Source organism: Chiroxiphia lanceolata, chromosome 4, assembly GCF_009829145.1.
Source record: "Chiroxiphia lanceolata isolate bChiLan1 chromosome 4, bChiLan1.pri, whole genome shotgun sequence".
NCBI lineage: Eukaryota > Metazoa > Chordata > Aves > Passeriformes > Pipridae > Chiroxiphia > Chiroxiphia lanceolata.
Window position 1 is genome coordinate 54043359 of NC_045640.1, and position 17828 is coordinate 54061186.

Sequence of the window (17828 nt, forward strand, 5' to 3'; positions counted from 1 at the left end):
TCCAGCAACTCAGACAATTCAAATTGATATAACAGCTTAATCTTACAATAAAATAAACAGTAAAATAATCTTACAATAAAATAAAGGTATCCATTGACTTAGTCATCACTACTGAGTCATCATCATGGGCTGGTTGCAGTTCAAGAGAGGATGATGACACTTGGCAGCTGAGACCTCCAGCTTCCCCTTTTTGGCAGGCCCATGGCCAGGGCAGCATTGTGGCAGGTGCTAACTTCAATGCTTTCCATCAGCGACTCCTAAATTAACGAAGAACCCTCATGTTAAATAAATATAAATACAGGGCAATGCATCATCTAGAGTCCAAATTTTTAGAAGCACGCAGATGAACCTCAACCCAACCCTGCTGGTCTTACTTGCTAAAGGGAACAGCTGGGCTTTTTTACATCCTCTAGCAATGATGAAACCCTAAGGTATGAAAACCCTTAATTTCTTGCCATGCAAATTACAATTAAAGGGGACTTTGCACCACAAGCTCTTTGTCAGACTTTGGGTGGATGTGAACACATAGCTCAACTTAGCTGGTTTCTCTCCCTCTGGCCCCAGCTCAGGGAAAGTTCTCTCCTGTTTGTCACCTCAAATACTAATAACCTTATACAAGAAAACGTAATTAAGTGCGGCCTTTGGGGTTTGTTTTTGTTTTGTTTTGGGCTTTTTTTTTTACATTTTTTTATGAATTCACATACTGAGTATCTGAATCCAGGTGTCTGTTATTAGCTGAAGAACATTTCCTTGAGGGCTGGATTTTCCGGAACAGAGAGGAAACACTGCTCCTCTACTAAGTCCAGCAGAGTTTTGGTGCTTAATCTTATAAGGCAGCAGCTTAGGCTGGGCATACAGAATCAAATTCTGGATAGCAGAGGCTGCCTGTGCTGAAACTCATCCTGGCAGTTTGCATTCTGCCAGCACTTTTTCTCTGCTCTACTAATGCTATCTGGAACTCAGCATTTTACTTCTCAGAGAATGACGCTGATTTCTTCCTGGGCTCTGTTTTTACACTCTAATCTTGCTTGAAGTTTTCAAATTGATTGTTCAGTCCTGCTTCAACTGGAATAAAAGCATCTCAAGTTTATCAGGTAATACAGTATCTCCATAAAGCCACGAACAGTTTTAAATTATTTGAAATCTGTCTTAGACACTTGTAACTCCACCCTGAATTTTCACTCATGAGTAACACAGAGGATGCCACCTTTTACACGTATTTGACCTTCTCTCAGACTTCCCATTTGATTTTGTCACTGAGTGGCTCCAACAGTTGAATTTAATCATGAGATCCACTAATCTTCAGTTTAAAGGTATGTTAAAGCCAGTTAAGCTGGCTTTCAGAAAGTCACAGAGGAAAGTTAGAAAATCAGCTAAGCGGGTCAACAACTTCAAAGTATTAAAGCTAATTTAATAGTGAATTTAAACCAATTGAGTTCATGGCTTTGAAAGCTGTATGCGATAGAACTGGGACTCAAATGCTGCCAGTGTATGGCAGGGGAGGTGTACAGGGGCCTCCCAGCTGTGCATTCATCAGTTAGAAAGTGAAGAAACACTGCTTAGATGGCAGGTTTATTGGTGAAAGGTAAATCACCCCCGTTCTGCATTTATACACACTTGGTTTTGCAGCGAACTCACCTGAAGAGATTTAATAGTGCTAAGCAGGTGGATAAATGCCTGCAAGTCTGGGCACTGAGGTCCACCCATCACCAACATCTTCCAGTATTTTTTAGCCATGACTAGCCTAAAAAAAGAGAAATAATTTTAGATAGTTTTAAAGATTTTACTGCTTCCCCCTGCCAAAAAAAAAGAAAAAACCAACCACAAAACAAACCTCAACCCCAGAGCATGAGCTCAAAGACCTCAGATAGACCTTTTTCCTCTGGAAATGACATTTTTCAATTATTCAATAATTCTGGATTTTTTTGAATGGTTTTAATTTGTTTCTCATGATCCACTCCTTTATAAAACACACTGGGGAAAATGAGGTAAAGGAGGACAAGGGAAAAAACCCAAAACCAACTTACTTTGTATGTTTGGCAAAAAGCTATTCTGAACACTACCATTTCTTTCATTTAGAAGCTTGTCTGTAATTGTTTAGGAAGCACTACTCCTGACATTTCACAATAAATACAAATAAAAAATAAAACCTACAAACATTTACAAAAACATGCTTACAATAAAGCTATAAAGGCTTTTAAAATGTCAAGTATTTTTAGTAAACTCTTTGTAGGGTTGGTTTTGTTTTGGTTTTTTTTTTTTGGTCTATGGATGGAAAAAAATTCATAAGCTTCAAAGTGCATCACCACTACAAATATTTGATTACTCCTTACGGTGTGTTCATTAGAAATTTGTTTAGCTTTGCTTTAGACAATTCAAACAATAGTTTCCACTGCTTCCTTGACAGACCAGAATATTCCACAATCTACTATAAAGTCCAGAGAGACTTCCTGATCTTCAGCCAAAATTCCTGTTTCTTTACATCATCTCACTACTCCTGAATAGACAAGTCTTTGTATACAAAGTTCTCCCACAGTAGGAATCAGACTCTTTCAACACACTCACCTTACAGAAATGTTAGGCCTCTGTCATCTCCAGCCTGTTCTGTATACAGCTGTCTACTCCCTTCCTCATGGTTGTACCTTAAAAATCTATGATTCTGTGCTTTTAAAAGCCTTACAGCTGCCAACAACTTTTTGCTAACACAGGGCTAAGTGGGCCAGAGGTAGCCAAGATACTGGAGCCATGTGTGAGTGGTGTAATAAGTCCAGGGCACTGGAACTGCTACGGATGTTTATGAAAAAAGCTCTGTAGACACACCTAAAGAAGGGAAGCAGACACTGGATTTTGTATGTTAAAGGTTGTATCATCTGCAAATGTAGACTGAATCAGCAGTATTTGCTTGCCTCTAAAAAACCTGAAAAGAATCAAATGGGCTTTTTTCCCCTTTTACTCCCAAATTGCTGTCATGTCTAATTTGAATCTCAGATAACACATCTTCATTTTAAAATGCCATTCCTTGCTCTCAAGTGACCACACCAAATCAGAAGCAGGGACAAATGAGAAATAAAAAACGCCCACAATTTCATTCTCTCTTCTTACTTTGGCTTTGTAAATGTATAATCCAAACTTATCTTGCATAAATATAGTATAATATTATATAAGCACAATAAAGCATAAAAAGTAATAAATCTGGGCACAAAATTTGAAAATATACTTCTGCCACTTACCTAAACCATGCAACTCATTTTGCCTGCAGCGTCCCTGTTTTATACAGTGCAAAGGAAAGCAGTTGACTTAAAAAACAATAATTATAGTGGTGTCTTTGTTTTGAAGCACTTGTAGATATCTCCATTAGCAACTCTGTGTCTCTGTTCTGGCTTCTCTACTGGGTCATCAGATGTGAAAAGTCTCCTTTTACTAATAACCTCTTCCAAGCCTGCTGTGGGTTGTAGGGGAACAGCTAACTTTCACTTTTGGTATGATTTTTTTTTGGTATGATTTTTTTTTTCTGCTTTTGTTACTCTGAGGAGAGAAAGTAGATGTTTTGACAAGTGGTAAAAGTAATTTGCTCCTTTCAGTGTGAGTTCATGGCAAGCTTTCTCTTTCTGAGCAAGGAGATTTTCCTTCTAAAGCCAAAGCTGATGATAGATCTGCCTTCAAGCATGTGATTTCAAGAGAAGATAACTAAACACGTGGTTGTTTCTATTGCAAGGTTATAGTAGCACTCATTCACTAAAAAAAGTTCCCTTCCTGTCCTAGTGCAGATTATCTGTGTTGCATGCTATCTTACTAGCACTCTGATGGATATAAAAGAATGGTAAATGACATGCAAAGGCTACTTTAAGGCCAAAAGGAGAAAGGTTTTTGCTTTGGGTGAGGAGAGAGATGGTTGTTTTACTATCCTTTCCTCAGCACATTTAAACCTCAGCTGAGCTCATAGTTCTCTCTTATTAAAGTGTGTGTAGAATTTAAACGCTTTCTTTTGATTTAAAACAAGCTTATATGTTCACCTTTCCTGAACCATTCTTGCTGTACAATCAAACTCCCAGATACTTTCTTTTGCTGCCTGTTACACTTAAAAACAAATAGAACTTTCCTGTTACACGAAGTAACAGTCTAACTAGAACTGAAGTAAAAAAACCCAAACCTCATGAAAACCTAACAAAGTAATTTCAAATTTTCTCTTGGCTTCTGTACAAGAAACTGAAAATTCAGTGATGATTCACTCAAAATAACACTGTAGACTGGTTTCCATAGCAAAATTTCTATCTAAAATAATTTTGGTCAACTGCCTACACAACCAAGGTACTAATTAATGAGAAAAACCACAACAGTTTAGCATTTCTCATGATTTGGCCTTGGATGAAGGTCTCCATAAGCAACCGGGGCTGAGCAGGGCACGCTTGAACAAAATTGCTGCTCAAGACAGCAATTTTTTCTGCTACAGTATGTGATTTTATATTTGCTCTCCGAAAAAAATCACTTTATAAAAACGGCCTGAGTTTGGAGTCACAAGAAAAATAAACGAAAGCTGAAAATTCCTAATATGTCTGTAAAAACAAATCAAGCCATTTTTCTAGAGATCCATAAGGAGGAACTGCAGGTTCAGCTGTCATTGTGCACGTCTGCACGCTGTGGATGAGAAGTGCAGAACAAAAAGGTGTGGGTAATGCAATGATTGCAAAGTACGACACACCGTGGCTTGGTGTAATATTTCCTTTGCATTGTACAAGCCATGTCTGTTGAAAACAAGCGTAGGGTGTGCTTCTGTAAAAAGGAGTTGAGTTACTCCTGTCTAAAGCCACTCGGTGTCTCCCCTCCCAGGGAGCCAGCATGCCGCAGTATAAGCTGACTTACTTCAACCTGCGAGGGCGAGCAGAAATCAGCCGCTACCTGTTTGCCTACTCGGGCAAGAAGTATGAAGACCACAGAATAGAAGCAGCAGACTGGCCCAAAATCAAACCAAGTAAGTAGCACGGGTTCTTACATCCAAAGCTCCGCTAGAAATGCTGTCAAAAAGCAAAGCAATTTAAGAGGTATCTGTATGTTTCATGAGCAGAAATACAATTAATTTCTGGTTTTAATTAAGCCTATGGGAATTTTATGGCAAGACAGCCAAAATGTCATTCCTGATGCCCTTGCAGAAGTCTGGATCCAAATCTTCAGACAATCTAAAATGACTTACTAGCTGTCATCCAGCTGGGCTTATACTCCTTATCAATTCAGTATAGATTTTGTCTACCTAAAGATAGCTAAATGAGTGCTGGTCTTCTCAGCTTCTTTGGAGAATTTGGTCTGAAGGACCACACCTCAGCCTTCACACTGGGTTTTAGAAAGCCAAATTGGAAAGAAGTGTCAGGAAGAACACTCCTTGGTAACCAGAAAGGTTTTCAGAGAGGGAAAGCGATGAGAGAAGACACAAGAAATCAGTTGACAAAGCAAAGGAAAAAAGAAAAGGATCAAAAGAAATGCTAGAAAATAATTGTTCCTATGAACAACCCCTACCAGCCTCAGAGTACCCTGCAGGCTATTGTACCCCATCCATTTAATGTTTTTTAGTTAAAGTAACCTCTTTTCAGCTATTAAAGGTATTCGTTATTTCTGTTTATTAAATTAGCCTTAGTTCAAATGAAACAGATCTTGAGTTTGAAGACTGAGGGTGTGAAATCAGAGAAACCTGTGTTTTCATTTTGTGGATTAGGCCTGTGTTTTGCTACATGGGCTATGATTTTTCACATCCAGAATGAAGGATAATGCCTTTAGTTTAGGGAAAAGGCACAACGAATGCACAAGGTGATTTCTACTAATTAAACAATGTTTGTTGATAGACTTTCACACCATTTAATAAGCCCAGCCAGCAGGCTACCAAATTCTTGTAGGGTCCAGGTAAATTTGGGTTTTCCTGTTTGCAGCGATGAACGACAAATATTCAAGCACCACTGTTCTCCAAGTGGCAGCTGAACCCTTCTGTGGTGCTCAAACCTAGAAAACACTGGCAAACTATCCACAGAGAATAAAGGAGTGGAAATGTACTGTTTTCAGTTAGGGATGACTGACTTTGGAAACCTTTTCTTTATAAGAGCTTAAGCCTGTTGACATGTGGTATAGCTTATTTCTCTCCCACTATAATTCTCAGGGAAGCAGGGTAGAAGCTAAAGGTGAGATTAAGAATTCAGATGACCTGAGGAAAGCTCTGCATAGGCCTTTCATACATATTCACATGTATGCACACTCACTAATGTCCTGAAACAAAGTTGAGAATATAAGTAGAGTCTTGCATACTTATTTTTAAGTAAGACAAATTAAAAAGACAAAGCATAATTAGTCAGTTAAAGGCTACAGAGGCATTTATATCCCAGGACAAGATGTTCTAATAGCAGATCTATCAGATAAGGTAAAAGCATTGCACCTCTCTCTGAATGTTGTTGATGCCCCCAGTGTCTGAGCCAGCGCAAGAAACAGTGCAGCAAAATTCTTCCCATGCTTTTCTTCAGCCCTCCACCATGAACCTCCCAGTGAAGCTTTATGTGTACAGTACTTGTTCACTACAGTGTAAGCCCAGCTGCAGCACCATTACCACCAAAACACTGGGAGCAGAGGCACCCTAGAAATCCTAAACTATACAGTTTGTAACTGTATCTGCTGCATTATCAAATGGTGGTTAAGTTATTTAACCATGAATTGTCTTTGTTTCCCTTTCTGTGATGCAAAAATTTGCTAGCAGGTTTACCAAGGGTTAACTAAGATTTTTCATTTTCTCTGCATAATGGATTTTTGCAGCAGCCTCTGTGACTGATCCCTGGAAGAAATTCCAAAGCAGATAAGAAGTTTACTTAAATGTGGGGGCTGCTGCTCTCAGATTTGTGAAATCAGCTGTGTAAAATTTATGCTGGCCTAAGAGTTCTTTGAATTTCTGACTTCTGTAGAAACTCAGTTAGTCAGAGGATGGGAACTGGAACACATTGTGCTAATTGACCATGAAAACATACACCTACAAAGAAATAGTTGGATGCACGTCTGTAAGTGCTATTACATCTTATGCCAGGATACTCAACTTCTGCTCTGAAAGGCTCCCAGAATCCTAGCTCAAGCACCAATGGAATGGTGCCATCTGCCACTGGTGACATCCACATTACAGACAACATGTAATTAAGAGGTTTGCCAACTAGAACAAGAGTAAAAGTTTCTTATATGTATAATAATGTAATGCTGCTAAGGAAATTGTCTGGAGATCATGTAACTGATAACCACCTCCTCCTTTTTGAAGCAATGGTGTTTCTCATAGTTACTCATGGTATTTCCAGACAAAGTATTCTCCCACAGGCAAATCATTCAGCAAAGCTCTGAACTAAAGGTAGCAACAGGGCTTTGGAGTAAACAGCCTTACACTGTTCAACAAGACCAACAGCCAGGGCCCCATTCTGCCCCAGGTACATAAAGCCTAACTTTGCAGGCTGTGACTCAGCACAAGAAATGGTTGCCTCCTGGCTAGGGACTAGGTTGTACAGCACAGATGCAGCATTTGCCATATTAAAAACAAGCCTTGCATTCTCTGGTACCCTGAATTTTCAAAATGTGCCTCGGCTGAGGCACGGATTAAGGAGGAAAAAGCACCAGGTAACTGGATCCTTGCCATAAAAAAGTTCAGTTGCTGCTATGTTCAAAAATAAATATGAAAATGAGGGGATCAATCAAACTCATTGCAAATACAAATGTACAGTTTACTCTGCTGAGAATTCTTCTACACTACTGTCATTTGTATTCTGTATTCAGTTCTGTCTTATAAAGCTCAGGATTTTTGCCCCCCCATTTTTCCTGAACTAAGTCTACTTCAGAAAGAAAAAAAGTGGCAGATTTCAGCCAGTCATATCCTGGTGAAAATCAGTGTGGTCAGTGTTTAGCAATGATAAAGGGAATTACAGCTGCATTTGTTGTAATAGCAGTTAATGTAATAGCAATTTGGTACACCCCTTATTTTGCAGCCCTCAAAAGTCATTAAAATTGGTCCAATTAACTGAACTAATTACTTAATTGTATACTGAGGTGAGATTAAGAAATATCAGACAAATTGCTATGCTCAGTTGCATACACCATCTTTGTCTTTACCCCTTGCCTCTGAAAGATCTGGAACCAGTTTTGACTGCAGTCTGCAAGTACAACCTGATGTCTCTCTTTTTAAAAGCCTCAAGTATGATGAAGCAAGATAAACAAAAAAATACTTAAGGAAGAAGTTTGGACAAGAAGAGCACTTCAGGTTTCTTGAGCTACTAAGGAACAAATTGAAGAATTCAAGTTTGTCTAAGAGCACAAGGGTCAGGTCTCTGACAGATCTGAAAGGATAGGTTTGCTTCAGCAGTTCTCACAAATTAAATTCAGGTTTTGCAAACAAATACCAACCCAGCCAAACCATCATACCATATAAACCAGAAACTATCATTATTATTCTGAAGAAAAGAGTTTTGTAAAATTGAAGGGAAAATTCGTGCATTGAGATTTATGTTCAGAAAGGGCATTTAGAAAGCAGGCTTGTGGCTGACGCAAGTTCAATTTTGTGACCTGAACTGAAGAGTGTGGTGAGGTTTGTTGTTTGTTTTGGCATTTTTCATGTGGCTTCCACCAGGAAGCTGTAGTCTTAACATACCTTCAGGTAAATAAATAAGCCCTCCCTCCTGGAAATACTGTCCCACTTGATTTTGTTTACATCTAAGTGGTGCTTTTTTCCTGTAGAAAAGCAAGGTATACTATAACATAAGAAATTATGTTATTTGCCTTATACAATCTGTTAAAATTTCTATAACTCAACATTTCTTTTTTTCTCTTCTGACTCTAATCAGATCATCTTTGGTAAAATTTCCAGTTGCTGATTTCGGGCAAGGACTGTAGTTTATAATATAAGCACTCTTAAGCAAACCAGTGTATAAGTAGTATTATACTTATACTCTGTCCAGCTTTAGCACAGAATCTAAAAAAACCCAGACAAATATCAAGTAGCAGCTTTCCATAACCCTTCACTCTATATGGGTCAATAATTATTTAAACAAGTAAGCAAACTCATGCTGTACATTTCCTTTTGAACAGACTTCGAGTTGACCGTGCCACTATTTAAAGGGTATTCAATTTAAGATCTGTAACAGACCTGTTCAAGATCTGTATTTCTACATAATGGGCTCCTCACAAAAAGCATCATTGCACTGACATAAGTCATGACACAGCAGAAAATCCACTGTAATGGTACAGTTACCATTGCCTTGAGATATTGGGCTGGCAGGCAGTAACAGCTTTTGATCTGTGGCTCCATCGAGGAATTTGAAACAATGGCAATAACACAGACTTTATCATCATAGCAAAGGATGCTTCCATTGCACTGATGGCTGTAAACATCCCATGAACTGTTTAGGAGGTGTAGAATGGTGCTTGAAAAGTCCTTAGGAAACTTGATAGACTAATTGCATTGAAAATACTTCTAAGATAAGAGATAAATCTTGAGAAGATAAATCTTGAGAAGCACCTAACTGCAGGCAAGAATTCCTCAGGGGAGTAGTTGTTCTGTATGCTGAGTGACTTGCTGCTATGTACCCCTAGCTAAGATGTACAAATAGCTATATCTGGGTAAAAAGTAGGGGTCAGCAAGCACTTTCAAGGAGAATATGTTGTAATAGCTACAGCACTAAATCTAGGCTGAGGTTAATCAAAGCATCCTACTGGTCATCCCTTTCTAAAAGCAACAGATTCTGGATATCCCCAGCTCCAGGCCAACCACTTCCTAGGGGTCTTGCTCCTCTGCCAGCCTTACAAAAAATACATCATTCATATATTTCTTATTACAAGATGCCAAGTGTCTCATATATTTGTTTCTCATGAGCCAATTTAAATACAAATGGAAAGGAAAAGTTGTTATCTTTAGTTTTCAAGGCAAAGAACTTATTTTGACACAGATATAGTAGTAAAGGAGCATGACTGTGACTTTTATTTCCCCCCATATTTGATCAATCCAGCTGCCTTATTATTGAACCGATCTAAGCTGCTTGATTGCAAAATTATTAATTATTCAGCTTTTGAACAATAATCAAGTGCTTAAACACAGGCTGCTTTGGATCAAAGCCATAGATGATTACAAGGTGGGTAGGACAAGTCATGTGGAAGAGCAGGTCAGCTCAGGGGAAATGGGGGAACCTGAACTCATGACTGGGAGCAAAGATGAGGTAAGTCAGCATAAATGTGGGAAGGACAGAACAGAAATGAGGAGAAGAACAATAATGAAGAAGTTAGGATGAGGGGAAAGGGAAGGAAGAGCTAAGGGAAGGAGAAAATGAAAAACTATCTGCGTAGGGGAGAACAGCAGTGAGAAGCACAGCACAGCAGAGCACCAGCAGCCAACCAGCCCAGATACCAGACTTAGACAAAACTGCTCAGCTCTATGTTCTGTTTCCCCTCCCTGCCCTTGACAGAGAAAAAGTCCTGCACAAGAGCCATCCACTGGGTTGTGCTCAGGAGGATGAGTGAGGAGCTTATGTGTTCAAAATGAAGGCCTGAACACTAGTGAGAACCTAGGATGCCAGGATGGGAATTGTTATCACAGCTCTTAGGGACTTTATGGGATGGAGACAAAATAAACAGGTGCCCTTGCTTGTAACAGACATCAAACCTCACCTCTCCAACTTAGCATCCAGCAGAGACACATATAAACACCACAGTTCTAGTCCTAAAAGCCAATCAAAATTAAAGTAGTATAGCAAGGAATTAATCCAATTTCTAAACGTGGCACAGATACTTCAGTGAGTCCTTCCTAAAATGAGAAGAGAGACTGCAGATCAGTCTGATGAATTTACACTCCCCATGAAAAAAACGTTGACAGAGGGTGAGTGTAAAGACTATCAGAATGCAATGCAAAAAACCCAATAAATAACTGACATAATAGGAAAAGCAAGAATTTGCTGATAAAAGTTCAGTTTAAAGAAGACTAAAGGTTTAATTATTTAAACAGAATGCTTTTTAAAAACTATGTTCCTCTTTTCAGTGAGTTTTCAATGTAAATTTGGAAACCAACACAAGCATTTATAGCGCCTTCTACTTCAGATGAGCAACAAAGCAAGAGGGAACTAAAAGGGCAAGGCCATATTTTCTGCATGCCTGAGAAATGACGCTGTTTGTACGATGACAGCAATAGGTTTTTCTGGTTTTCCTTAAAATTTATTTGCTCAAGTGGGAGTTGGAAACATTATAAGACAACACTGTTTTGAAAAACATGGAAAGGACATCCGTATGGATACACAAGGGTATGAACTGACGTAAGCACTAAACAGCCCCCTAACCGATCAGAGTCAAAGAAAAACTAGTAAAGTGACACGCACATCCTTCCAGTCTGCACTACTTTGGCTTAACTGTTCATTTATAATTGCTCCCCAAAACGTGTCATTTCATGATGTGCCCCCATGACTCTGACTCTACCCGAATGAGATCCCTCTCACACACCAGCTTTTCCCATCCTCGACGAATGTAGGAGCCCGGAAGGAACCAACCTACGTGCTCTGCTTATCTGGAGTCGCATCAACCATGCCTTTCACCAAAATCATGAAAAATTTAACCGGTTTAGTACAATGTTTATACACACAGGCAATTCGGGCATCCCCCAAGGCTCCTTGAACACATAATGTCAATGAGCAGAGCAGGGCCAAAAGCACCACAGAAAGCTCAAAGCAAGGCACAGAAACCCATGTCCACGAGTCTAAGGGTAACACTGCTTACTACAGTGTTACCAGTACAGAAACCAGACAGGTTTCTGCTGTAATTTGGAGCCCCTGAGAATATGGTCTGGACGTGGTTTTTGCTACAAGCAAGGTGGCCCGAGGCCACTTTGAGGTCATCTGTCAGACCCTGACCTTGCCTCCAGCAATTGAACTGTGTCCATCCACTGTGAAGGCTTTTTGCATCCTTCCTTAAGATGAACTGTGTGACACAAATCCATCTCCTTCTCCAGTTGGAAAAGGAAGATTCCAATTTTCACAGGGAATGCATTCCTGCCCGCAACAGCCAAATTTATAGATACAAAAAAATCTCCTGGCTTTGCTATGAGTTTATCAATATAGGAAGTTATTCTTTTAAGTTACAAAAGCAAAAAGATACTTTACTGTGGGTTCCTAAAAATTTTGGTGATTCCATGAATTTTCGATAATAATGTTTCAAATGCAAAGTTGTTTTTTTTCCCTAAATTTTTCCAGACCGAAAATGCAACTTTATAAGCCATTGTATCTACTCAGATATCGAGGATATGTACTATAAATATTTTCTGCCTCTTGACTTTTCCTTGTTATTTTCTTCAGCTGTAAAACTGCCTGAATATCTGCCGTACTTTCTGGTGTGCAAGAATAGCATACCCTGCACACAAGAAGAAACAAGAGATTTTTAAAATGAAAAAAAATCACAAGGGTACTTTCTTCAGACCTCTCAGAATTGCACTCATTTACAACTTATTAACTCAATAATCAACAAAAGTCAGTGTAAATCATATACATACACTCTATCAGCAAGAAAAAAATCTGTTTTCAAATAATAATTTTTTTTCCTGTTCTTTATAAGAAAAAATTAAATAGCATAGGAAAGGAAGGAACATCTACTATGGCAATAGATATGCTGTCTCCTAACAAAAACCCTCCAAGTCTCATTATGAATCAAAGCATAAATTCTTTGGATATTTAAGGCTTGAAAGGGACAATGTGTAATAAAATCTGCTCTCATTTATTAATTTTAGAATTGCATTATGCATCAGGAAAGTGTATGTACACAAAACAAAGCTATATTTGTACATTTTTAATTGTAAACTCAGTTTCTTTTTCAGGGAAGAATAACCAAGTCTTAATGAAAATAGCTCAGCACTGAGGAGGAAGACCTTTGTAGGCATTACTCATATTTTCAAGGAATGAATAGCAATTCCCTTGAATTCAGAAGTTACCAGATTCCTGAGAAACAGAATATGAGAAATGACTACCATCCAGCTGATTTTGACACCATAATCCGTGTTCTTCAAGTGTCAGAAAGATGCCTCCCCTGTAACCAAGGGTTTCTTAAAAAAAAAAAAAAAAAAAAGATATCCATAGAAACCATTTTTCTTGTACTGACCCTCAAAGTGAAACATCAGTCAAAGCCAGGACTTTTAGACTTCCCTTGTATGTAAACACAGCAGAAAATGGTCTGTTTGGTTTCTAGATGAAGCAATCACCATTTCCCAACCTGAGTAGCCATCAGCGTGTTTTGTCAGTTATTGCTACAGAGACTGGCTTAGTCATACTGACCTGACCAAAACTGCATCAGCCCCATGGCACTCCTCCTGGGGCCTCCAAAACAGGCTGGTTAACTCCTTCAGGGGTGGCTGATATTGCTCCTGAGCTGGCTGCACTTGTGCAGTTACCTGTTATCTGTTGCCAGGCACTAGTGTACAGCCCCGTGTGGTCTGGGGGGATCTGAAGGTGGCCCCACGCTGGCATGTCCAGGGGTCACACGCACTCTCATTCCTCTACTTGTGCCTGCCTGACAGATGTGCTGGTATCCTGCAAAAGCAAACATTATTACACAGCTCTTGCTTTGGAGGCAGCAATGCTCAGGGCACTCTGCATGATTAATCCACAGTGCAGCACCAAGGCTCTTCTCATTTTCACACTCAGAAAGCTTTTCAGTTAAACATTAAGAGGTGCATCCTTTCCTCTTTAGATTCTCAATGAAACAAAACATAGACTCGCCAGGATCTTGTTGCACTCCAGAAAATAAACATACGAAGTCTTCTATGCAACAAGTTTATTACTGTTTCAGTAACAGCTAGCAGAGCAATCTTTCTCCCTGGGGGCAGCAGCTAATGCTCATTGAGCTCTCTTGCTTCTGCTAGTCATCACCATCAAAATTTATACTGGCTTCCTAGTGTGCTGAACTTAGGGAAAAAAAAAGGTATCATGAGTACTGTGTTCAGATGCAGCAAAAAAAAAAAAAAAAAAAAAAAAAAGGCACAGAGAAGTCCTGTATGTCTTGTGCAACTGCCAAATTCATTTTGCAGATACAGATTTAACATCCAAGATCCCATACCTAAGGTGATTCACATACTGCATGCTAAACCACAGAGCCACGTGGCAGTGTTCATCATTTATGAAGTTGCTTTGATAAACAGTTACTAATGCATGAGGCTTCACTATTTTGCCCCTTTCACTAAAAACTAAAAATCCTCATGGAATGGAGGTGTCATTCCAGCTGTCCCGTACAGGCAGTTCTCCTGGGTTTGAAAGCACCTTGCATGTTTCCAATAGTCAATGTTTTCACTTTTTCACTACCACCATTTTACATCACAATGAATTCTTAAGGTGAATATAGATCTTATTTACATGAAGTGGAATCCAGATGAAAATCAGGTACAAACCATTTAGTTATGATCAGCACTTGCAGTCACATACTTGGAATTTATAAAATAGCATCCTTTGAGACTCAAAGATTTACAGTTCCTCCAGTGAACAGCACCAGGTTCCCACAAGCAGATTCTCACTGCTCTAAACACAACCATTTTTCCCAGATTAATCTTTGCTCCAACGTTCCAGCCCCATTTGATATCATGCCAGCAGTTTGGCCAAAACATAGCAAAACAGAATTCCAAGTTTTCACATAACTACCAAATTAATAACTGAAAAATAAGATTGATTTCTTATCTCAAACTGTCTCACAGATATCCATGACATCTGCTTAGTTTTTCTTTCCCTATATTTGAAGTCTGGAGGCTTCTTCCTCACAACTGATGGAAATTTTTTTGAATGCAAGCCAAGTCAAGTAAATTTGACTACCTTCTTAGCATTTGCAGTTCAGTGTGAAAGATATATTTGTTTCAGTGATGACTGTCAAATGAAATGTCTCATCACAATGTAAGTTCAGAAATGCAGATGCTTCCCTGAATCACTGCTTCTGGATTTAAAACAAGTGAAAATGAAAAAGCACCTTGTAGTCTTTACCCAATCTCTTATTTCATACTCCAGCTGGATCCTGCACTACAAAGTCTTCAGTATTACTTTACCTAACTTTGGCGGTCACTCTTCTTGGGGTGGGGGGAAAGCAGGGAAGGAAAAACTAATATTCCTCTGAAAAATTTCCCTACATAAAGAATACTGGAAGTATAGGAGCACAATCAGCCTCTTCAGCACAAGGCTAGGGCATAGGAAATGCAATGCCTGGTTTCTTTGCTATAGTTGCCTTCATACACTGCAATCTGGTTTACATCCTTACCCCTTACTTTTTTATTTTTAGTCCATGCATTTCCCCACAGAAACACTGTGAAACTGTTAAGTGCTGTAACAGTGCATACCCTCCAAGTGGTAAAAGTGCAGCTATCAAAGACTCCCACTGTTAATGGCTATGATTTAACTTTTGGTTGTTTTCTTTTTTTTCCTTTTTTACTTCCTCCTCCAAGCTATCCCGTTTGGCAAACTCCCTGTTCTGGAAGTAGATGGAGTTATCATTCACCAGAGCCTGGCAATGGCAAGATACCTTGCCAGAGAATCAGGTAAGATATTCAACTATTTTCTTTCTCTGTTCTGAACTCACCTTTAATGCTCAGGAAAAAAAATACATCAGTAGTGAAAACAAAAACAAATCAACAACTTGGCAAGCCCAACCACACAGAAGTCAACACCAGCATGGCAATCACGGTACTGGTGCTTTTTCCAGGTACAAACAGCTCATAGTTATCAGCCCATTGTTGCATCTGCAGTTTGCCAGCACCAAGTGCTGATCACAGGAATGCAGTGACCATACAGGATGCTATCAGAGCTGCCACTCAAAAAAGCACTGAGGAGCACTGTGTGGTGGCATGGCCACTTTCAGCAGCCTTCCTTACCACAGTTTGGTGACAACCGGGCTCACTGGGTTGGGACTGCTGTGGCAATCCTGATGAGATCTCAGGCCATGTTCCCTGCCGTTCCAAGATCAGAAAGAAGAAATGGAGCAAGGCACACCCACTAGGGTGCTGTACAACAGGGTTTAGAGTCACTCAGATGTCATGTAGAAAGTAAAAAAGGAGACCAAAAAAAGGTTCAAAGTAACAAGCTCTAGTGTGAAATGCTATGACTTTCAGAGCTGAAGTATGTGTTTGAGCTCTGAATTTGCATTGTAAGTGTGTATGCCTAAAGGAAAACTCAGAAATAATCTCTCCCATGTCTGATTGAGTTTCCACTCTGGATACAGTGCCTGGAGTTTGGGCTGACTTCTCCAGCCAATAAACTTTATTCACCTGTCACTTCATTACAGAAAGTGCATACCTGTGGCCTCCCTAAGGCTCTCAGGGCAGTTTCCCCTGAAGTTAAACCAGAGAGATGACCAGGAGAAGGAGGTTTTGGAAGCATTAGAGATTATCACAGCAGGCAGAGCACTCTGAAGCAGATTTAGGCAACAATTCTGAGCTGGCAGAGAGATTAGACCAGATGGTGACATCACTTGCATCTTTAAATACCTACATGCTATGGAAGTACTCAACCAGTTAGATAAAGTGATATAAGACTTAGTAATGCAAATAATCAAAGAGAGTAGCCAAGCTTTGCTTTAAGTCAACAAGCTCTCATTCAAAACCACCTGCAAATTTAGTCTGGCTGAAGGCAGATATGCCCATGGTATGCTAAATGTCAGCAGATTGAAGAGGGGTGCTGGGTAGCAAGTACTATCCTTCTTTTTTCACACTCTGAGCAAAGGCATGTAACCTGCCTTTCAAAATACCTCACATTTTTTAGTTCAGAGCATTATTCTTCTAGGCAATAGAACAGCATATTTTCAAGCATGTCTGCAGTACTGTGTTCCTGCCAATTTCCTTCAGCCTTGATACAATCTACTCCTTGCAAGAGAAGAGAATGATGAGAGTCCATTTGGTAATGAAAAACAATGAGAAAGCCTGCCTCTCACCCACGCTTCCTTCCTCCCTGTCTCCTGTTGGGAGGCTGGAGCTGTGCTCCTTATGCAGTCTGAAGTTCTGATTTCCACATTCCCCTGACACCTTTTCCATTGACTTGCACTGGATACAAAGGCTTGGGATCTGGAGCACACTCAGACCATGTTCTCTTTTCAGTGTTAGTCATGCTGTCAGCTACAACAGAAAAAAAAACAAGCATAGAAGGGGAAAAATATATTTTCAACATCATAGTCAAAACTTGCTAGTTCTGCCATTAAATTTGCATATGTGTCATTGATACTTTAAAATTAAGAAACGGCATTTTTAGGTACCCATCACCAACAACTCTTAATTGAAGGTTCCCAGAACTTGATTCCCAAAAGGAGAGGCACACCCCTCACCTTCAAAAGTAGAGTTTCAGTAAGGGAGATGACTTGGCAGAGGAAAGGTGTACAGTTTGTGGGAAGCAGAGCTTCCAGGTGAGGCTTAAAGAACAGAGAGGAAGAGAAGGATGACCTGAACCTGCAGAGGTGAAAGCATGAATGCACATCTGTGAAATGAAAGTGAGGGGGAAAAAAGCATTAAGAGAACGGCAGGAAAGCCAAAGGACAACAGGGGAGAAAAGCAGACTTGTAAACAAGATGAAGTATATCTAAGGTACCTGATTACAATGAAATAATTAAAAGCAAACAGAATGTCATGAGAATGTTCTCAATGGGGCTGAATGGGTAGGGTAGAGGGAAAGAGAAGCAGACTTTCATAGATGCTTTGAAGAATGCATTGATCAAAATGAAAAGACCATGAGATGGAGAAGGACATTGAAAGCTTGGATGGGGTAAGATTAGTGGAGAGGAATTTGTGCTGACCCTCACTGAATGTGCTGGGATGGTGAAAAGCAGAGAGGATAAAGAAACAAGATTTAGGC

The 17828-nt window shown here is 39.6% G+C and overlaps 1 protein-coding gene across 2 annotated transcripts in view; it reads left to right on the forward strand.

Annotated features, from left to right (window-relative positions):
* The window catches only part of HPGDS (hematopoietic prostaglandin D synthase), a 29424-nt gene that overhangs the window by 6754 nt on the left and 4842 nt on the right, over positions 1–17828 (forward strand). For both annotated transcript variants that reach the window (XM_032686140.1, XM_032686141.1), the window contains 2 exons: positions 4828–4969; positions 15437–15529. In XM_032686140.1, the coding sequence (XP_032542031.1) occupies positions 4837–4969; positions 15437–15529 (226 nt within the window). In that variant the 5' untranslated portion in view covers positions 4828–4836. The remainder of the gene's footprint in view (positions 1–4827; positions 4970–15436; positions 15530–17828) is intronic.